The sequence below is a fragment of the Phodopus roborovskii genome, unplaced genomic scaffold (genome assembly GCF_943737965.1).
Source record: "Phodopus roborovskii unplaced genomic scaffold, PHOROB, whole genome shotgun sequence".
NCBI classification, from domain to species: Eukaryota; Metazoa; Chordata; class Mammalia; order Rodentia; family Cricetidae; genus Phodopus; species Phodopus roborovskii.
Genome location: NW_026125729.1, coordinates 703,695 through 711,322, shown reverse-complemented (window position 1 = coordinate 711,322; position 7,628 = coordinate 703,695). Strand labels below are relative to the sequence as shown.

Below are 7,628 nucleotides of genomic sequence, written 5' to 3'. Positions count from 1 at the left end.
AAAACATCACATAGTTTTTTTCTCTGTATTTTTTAAAAACATAACAAATAGCAAGAAATCTGTGAATCACAGACATTCATAACTTAGATTGCAAAGCTAGTAAATCTTTCACTATAAGAAATAACATCTGATCCCCTAAATAGCATATTAACAATGGTGTGCTCCACTGTTTTCCACTCAAGCTACGTTTCACCTTCCATTATTTAGAATTTTGACTGATCTTTTCAAACCCAGAGTGAATACATTAAAAAACAAATCTGTCACTCTGGGTACAAGATGGAAATGCAGGCTTTGCCATCAATGTGACAGCACTTCTATTTGGAGAGATACTTTGGGCACAGGCCCTCTCTTCCTCATCTCTTAAAGCCTCTTCATACAAAAATAAAAAAGAAAGTGGGTCACTCTCATTGATCCTTGCCAAAAATTCCAGAACTTTCATCTTGGTTGTTTCAGCATGGGCTCTTGGACCCCACAAGAACTCAAAGGATGGAGGACAACTGGTAGGCACCTGATGATATAACAAATAATTTTGTTGCACCAAATCTCTAGTCAGAAATATCCTGGGCTCTCCATAGATGGGGTGGTCATCCCCATCATATACTCCCATTGTATTCAGGAATTCCCAGACACTTTCTTCAGAAGCACAGTTTCCTTGTATGAATATCAAGCCCAGAATAGCTATCAGAAAGCCATTTCTAGGCATTCTTTGCTCTCCACTCAGCTTTTCTTCATAGGTGAGGTTCAGTGAATTGACAAGGGTATAGGAGTTTTTTATGGCACAGTCTTCCTTTACATCAATGCCAAAAAGAATGTACAAGCACTTAGAAGCATCCATAAAGATCATGTGGAATTGTTTCTTGTATTCTTTGCTGACAATCTCTAACATTTCTACTTTTGTGATTGGTTCCTTTGCTTGATACTTGAAGATCATAGCATACACCAAATCAGTCATCTTTTCCTTTAGTTTACTATTCAATAAACATTGAGGGTCTTTCAAACACTGGGTAGTGCTTGGACTCTGCTCTTCTTCCACATGGTTGATTTCTTCGTCTAAACTTCTTTGAAATGTTGCTGAGAAGGAACAATGGGGTTTCTGAGTAGTTAGTATTCCTGAATCACAACTCTCTTCCTCAGAGCCCTGAAAATTAAGAGAGCTGGAGAATGGGGAAGAGGACATAGGACTCAAAGTAGGTAAGGAGAGATTTAAATAAGAAAAAGGTATGGAAGATGTGTAATAGTCTCTTGTTTCCTCTTCACTTTCCTCTTCCTCCTCCTCTTCTTCATATTCTTCCCAGACTTCCATTTCATCTTCCTCCCTTCCATAATATTCATCATTATCTTCTTCCTCTGCTTCTTCATTTTCTTCATCTTCTTCCTCTTCTTTCTCTCCCTCCTCTTCTCCTTCATCTTCCTCTTCTCCTTCATACCCTTTCTCTTCTCCTTCCTCTTCTTCCTTCTCTTCATCTCCATCCTCCCTCTCCTCTTCTTTGGATATGGGAACCAATACAAACATCAAGTCCTCCATTTCATTTGGATCTTTGCAGTCACCCTCTAGCCGGAGACATACATACTTTTGATAAGGATGCATGGTGACTCTTAGAGGAGATACTGGGTAGAAGTATGAGCAGGTGTATGGGTGATGAGCCTGAAAAGGAAAGAAATAGTAATTGGTCTCAGCTAAAATCTCAACCCTTGTGGCTCTGAAAAGAAAAGCCAACTTACAGATCTTCTTGGTAGGATATTTCCCAGAGATTCACTGGTCAGTTTTCTTTCTAGTTGGCCTTCCCTCTAGGAACTGGCAGAAACATGAGAGAAAAAAGTACTCAAGACACTGAATGTTGGCAAGGCCTCTGGTCCAGGACCCTCAATGGGATAAGTGGAATTGCATGCATTGAGGTCCCTTCTATTTGTTTTGTGCCACTGGGGCCTATTCAGAATTCATATCACATATTGACTCCTGACATATCCATAGACTCTTCTGCACTGCTGTCTGACAGCATGAGATTTACATCAATACACATACCACAGTACCTAAGAGCTCTATAAGAACAAATGAGAGGTGGATTGATCTGAGGAATGCCAGTGTAGATTTGGGCTCCTTAGTCCTGACAGGTAAACAGGATCTGGGATTGTCATAGTCTGTGGACAGTTCTTTTTCTAATCACTTTTCTACTAGCATGATATGGATTTAATGCATCTGGTGGGCTGAGACAAAATTCCCAATATTCTGAAGATAAAGGAGATGAGCATGCGATGAAACATCATATTTAAAGACATATGCGATGAAACATCATATTTAAAGACATATGCTCAGGGACTCCTAGGTATTGGGAACTATTGGTATAACTTTGTAAAGAATACAGCCCTTCTCAGGGAATGGTACCTTCATTGTTCACACTAACGCCTATCAGACCTTAGACTCAGTACTCATAGTGGGAAGACTGATGGGAGACACTGATAAACTGATGGTTCTTATCTCATTAGAACAGACACTGAATTTCTTGAATCAACTTCCATACTTTTAAAGGAATGAGCATAATGCCAAGGTGTATGTGTGTGTGTGTGTGTGTGTGTGTGTGTGTGTGCGCGCGTGTGTTAGTGCGCGTACGCACACATGTGTAAATTCTTGGAATGACTTACAGGTCGCAGTCCCACAATGATTAGCTGTGAATGGAAAGTTCTATAATCTGGTAGTTATTCATTCACACAAGGCAGGGAGTCCCAGCTAGTTTTCTATATATGCTAGAATGACAACAAATTAGGCTCCAATGACAAGAAAGCAATGGGTGTGCTGACAAGGTGAAGGCAAACAGTAGAATAAAGAATGAAGGGCCCTTTTCCAGCAGAAGGTATGGCCCAGGTGAATGCTATGCCTTACAGCCTCACGATCTGGATTAAAGGCATGTGTAAACATGCCTCAAGATCTGGATTAAAGGGGTGTGTGTTCCAGACTCATGATCTGGATCACAAGTGTTCCTTGTGGTTCATTGCAGATATAGTCAACTTAACAACCAAGCACAGTCATCACAATCCACCTCTTGTCAACTTGTTGCGCATTCATATCTCCTTATGTCATTAGTAACTTACAAATTGAAACAGTAAATAAGTCATAATAATTCCTAATCATAATATAACTACCCCACATACAATCACAAATTCATTATATATTTAACCAAATCATAATTATATCTAACATGATAAAACTATCCCTTGTACAACTTCAAATACATTATAAATTTAGAATAAGTGGCAATGTCCCTTGAGGAACATCATTCTAGTGTTTTAAACTTACATATGATAAGAAAATTAGAAGAAAACACAAACATATGTATAAATACATTCAATACATACAACAGAAACATTCATGTTTGATGGGAGATGTCATTCTGTATATATGTTTCTCATACTGGTTAATGATTAAAGCACTGTTGGCCAATAGGAGAGGAAGATAAGAGGGACTAGGAGACAAGGAGGAAATAGGAAGTAGTAAGGAGGAGTCAACATGGAGAGACTGGGGAGACGAGATACCTGCTGTATTCCCCGGTAAGATTAGAACACATGGACATACTTATATTTTTTTTTTTAAAAAAATGGGTTAATACTTAAGACAGAGCTAGCTGATAAGAAACTAGTACCTGGCCAACAGCATTATATCTAATACAGAGTCTCGGTGTGTTAATTGGGGCGGGCACGGCGGCGGGACAAGACCAGGCAGTGGCACTAGGAAGGCAAACGCAGGCAGATCTCTGCGTGTCTGAAGCTAGCCTGGTCTGTAGAGTTCCAGGACAACTAAGACTATTACACCAAGAAACCCTGTCTCAAAAAAAAAGAAAGGAAAAAATATATCTTCCTCTATTACTCATCCTGTATTTCCTCTACCCTCTACAAGCATATCAGCAGGCCTTGGCTTTTTTCCTGGAGAAGTGACCTATACCATCATTACTGATGAGTCTGTGCCATTTGTCAGCCTGCCTGGATTAGGCTGTGATAGTTTCCAATTCACTTTAATCACAGGACACAGTAGCAGCACCAAGAGACACCCTCAGGGATCTCCTGTCCTCCAAACATAATCTTTCTTGGAGATGCCTTAGAAGAACCATTTCTCCATGCTCCCATACTCCTAAGAATTTCACTGAGGTAGAAGATCCTTGAATTTTGGTTATATTTATTTCACATCCTCTGATACATATATGTTACCAATGAGTTGAAAGTAGTTGCTACCTCCTGCTCATTTGGTCCAATCAGCATATTGTCATAAATACAGTGCATAAGTGTGATATTTTGTGGGAAAGATGATCAAGAATCCTTCTAAGTTATGACACAGGGCAAGAGTTAATATATTGCTGAAGTAAAACAATGAAGGTACACTGTTGGCCTTGCCATCTGAAAGCAAATTGCTGCTTCTGGTGGTTCTTATCAACAGATACCAAGAAAAGTGTACTTACTAAATTAATAGCTGCATAGGTATACCTGGAGAGGTGTTAATTTGCTCAAGTAAGGACAATACATCTGGCACAGCAGCTGCATTTGGAGATATCATCTGATTGAGTTTTCCATAGTCAAATGTCAATGACCCCAGTCCATCTTTTTTTCTGCACTGGTCAGATATGGAGTTTACAGGAGATGCTATAGGAACCACCATCCTGCATATTTCATGTCCTTGATGGTAGAACTAATTTTTGCAGTTTTTCCAGGGATGAAATACTATTTCTGGCTCACTATTTTCTTTTCCAGAGGCAACTCTAATGGATTCCATTTATCATTATCAAACATAATAGCCCTCACTCCAGAGATCAAGAAACCAATGTGAAAATTCTGATATATATATTTTACATGATGAAACTAGAGAAAGAACCACAGATTGAGAGCATGGACCTACTTTACCTACTGTGAGTCAGACATCAGCAAAACTCCTTTAACACCCGGCCTCCATAAGGTCCTACTTTCACTGGAGGGCCACAATGTTTCTTGGGCTCTCCCAGAATCAGTGTCAATTCAGAGCAGTTTACAACAGACCACAGAAAGTCTGAGTGTTTCCTTTCCCCCACTGTACAGCTACCCATATAAAAGGCCTCAGGTCCTTCTGGGGAAAAACTGGATAAAGGCTAACCATAAACTTTTAGTTGACTCAACAGGATCCTTCCTCAGGGGAACCTGGCAATCACTTCACTCAAGAGGATCAGGGGCTGCAAACTGGCTCAACTCTGGAAATTGATTCACTATCCAAGACTGCCTTTTGTCCCTATTCAATGCAGTCTTTCTTGCAATTATTTGAGAAATTTGCTCATACAAACTGAACAGAAATGCAGTGAGCTCATTTATTTTATGCCTATAAATGCCATGATTGATTAGCCAGTACTAGGGTTCATATGGTCATTCCATTATAAAATTCACTTTGCCTGTGCTTAGCATTATGGGTTAGACCACTGTAAATATTTATTTTGTATACATTGCCCATTATGACAACTACAATCGCCTTGCCTCTGGTGATTCAATGCTGCTACCTGGCCTCTACTACCCCTGGGCCTAATTAAACCTATGACATAGAATCTATCCAGCTGAGTGCCAGCATCTCAACCCTAATATCTGGCACAACAAAAGTTTTCAAATGTGCTGGTGCCCCTCTCACAATTTTGCATCTTATATGATTAATGAAGGACATATTTTCTGGGCTTTCCCATTGTGGAGAATTAGGTTTTACACAGCATATCCACTCTAGCATTGAAATTTCCTTGAACCTTAAAAATCCCTTATCAACATTAAGCCAAAGGATGTGAGGCATCTCCAGCTCCTTTTCAGTAGGCCATATTTGATAATTATTTCAGGAAAACATTCAAACAAACTTTTCCCACCTTTTATAACTGTGTGAGCTTCCATATTAACTAGAATCGCTACTCAGAGGACCCATATCAATAAACTCAGCTTAATCCAGTTTTCTATTTTTCCAACATTCTCCCACACCTTGAAAATCTATTCCCACACATATTCTCCACACTTTTCCTTGAAAGAATTAGCAAAATCATGAAGCTCTTTAGTAGTGTAGTGCATGTCCTCATGAACTACACTTTTTCTTCTAGGGACCTGCTTTGCCTTGAGTCTAGTTATAGGTCTATTGGTGGGCCTTGAGGGACATCAGTGTTGTCTTGTATGGCATTTACTTCAGAAAAGTCACTGATCTTTTAGCAGACACTGAAGAAATAATTCTTCAGTGGAGGGTGAAAAGGAAAATATTTCAAAGGGTTAGGTTGAATATACTACTCCCTCAGGGGAGATAAGCCATGGAGAATGTGAAGGTTCAAAGTTCTCAACTTCAATAGAATCCTCCCACACATTTCCATCCCAAGTTATATAGGATTCCATTATTTATCAATTAATGCCCTTACTTTAACCACTGAAATCATCTGAGGCTGAGACTTTAATTTTCACTGTAATTCAACCCACCTTATAATGAAGGCTTTGATTTGATTTTTGGCAGCTCAAGCTCTGTGGCTACTGAAGAGAAGATTGTCTTACAGGGTACACTTAGAAAACTTTACACTCCTTATTCAAATATGGAACCATTCAACTCTATCATTGAGCTCATTCTTGTCCTTTACCATATTCTAAAGTAGTTAATTTTTATCATAGAGCTCATTTGTATCCTTTATCAGTTTATCCAGAAATATTAAGAGCAACCAAGCAGCAGCATCATTTTCCTTATTTTTCACAAACTGTCACATGATTCACATATAGGGTCATTAAACTCATTGCCCCTTACCATTAATGAACCAAGATAATCAAAGGCATTTATCTCTTTAAGTTTGAAATATAGTTTACACCATGTAATTTCAATACTCTCTGAGTTCTCAGGAGAGAGTTACTGGAGAGGCTTCAGTAGCTAAAGGTGCTGGATAATTAAAAATCCTGTTCCAGATACTTAAAAGATTGATCCTTATACTTTCGTTTCTCTAGAACCACTGATACCAACATCTGTATTACAGGCTGCAGTTCAACAATGGCTAGATGTGAAAGGAAAGTACAATAATCTAGTAGTTGCTCAGTCCACCGAAGCTGGGTGTCTCAGCTGGTCTTCTGTGTGTACAGGAATACCAAAGAAATAGGCTCCAATACTAGTGAAGGAATTGATTTGCTGACAATGCCAGGACAAGCAGGCAAAGAAAGAATGGATGACACTTCCTTCCTCTATAACCCTTATATAGGCTTCCAGCAGAAAGTGTGCCTTTCAGCCTCAAGATCGGGATCACAAGTGTGGCCTCATTTCTGGATTGTAGTTCATTCCAGATATAGTCAACTTTACAAGCAAAAATAACTATCACAAACAATAGTCTTTTAGTTCTTGTGAGAGTTCATGGCTGTAGAGAGAGCTTGTCCCACCTGGCTGTCTCAACCTACAACCTCCCAGGTGTCTGCGCTGATCTTCTCAGAACAAGGTCCTCTCTTCCTTGACCTCCCTCCAAATAATAGCTGTATTTGACCAGCTGAGTTAGTGTCTCAGAGTGTCCAACATGGCTTCAATATATCTGAGACATCCCTTCTCAAAACTGAGTCATGCTGAGGCTGGCTTGGGGATTCATATATCCAGGGTGAGGGAGTACATTTAGGCCTTGCTTAGGGTCCTTACCTTGATG

At 39.5% G+C, this 7,628-nt stretch overlaps 1 protein-coding gene across 1 annotated transcript; it reads right to left on the bottom strand.

The window, feature by feature from the left end:
• Window positions 1-244: 244 nt before the first annotated feature.
• On the bottom strand, window positions 245-1,303 carry LOC127217557 (melanoma-associated antigen 10-like). Its single transcript, XM_051178553.1, has one exon. The coding sequence runs from the start codon at window positions 1,301-1,303 to the stop codon at window positions 245-247; it is 1,059 nt and encodes a 352-aa protein (XP_051034510.1).
• Window positions 1,304-7,628: the final 6,325 nt, after the last annotated feature.

Coding starts and splice junctions, on each gene's coding strand:
- LOC127217557 (XM_051178553.1), bottom strand. CDS start 1,303: ATGGAAGTCTGGGAAGAATATGAAGAAGAGGAGGAGGAAGAGGAAAGT.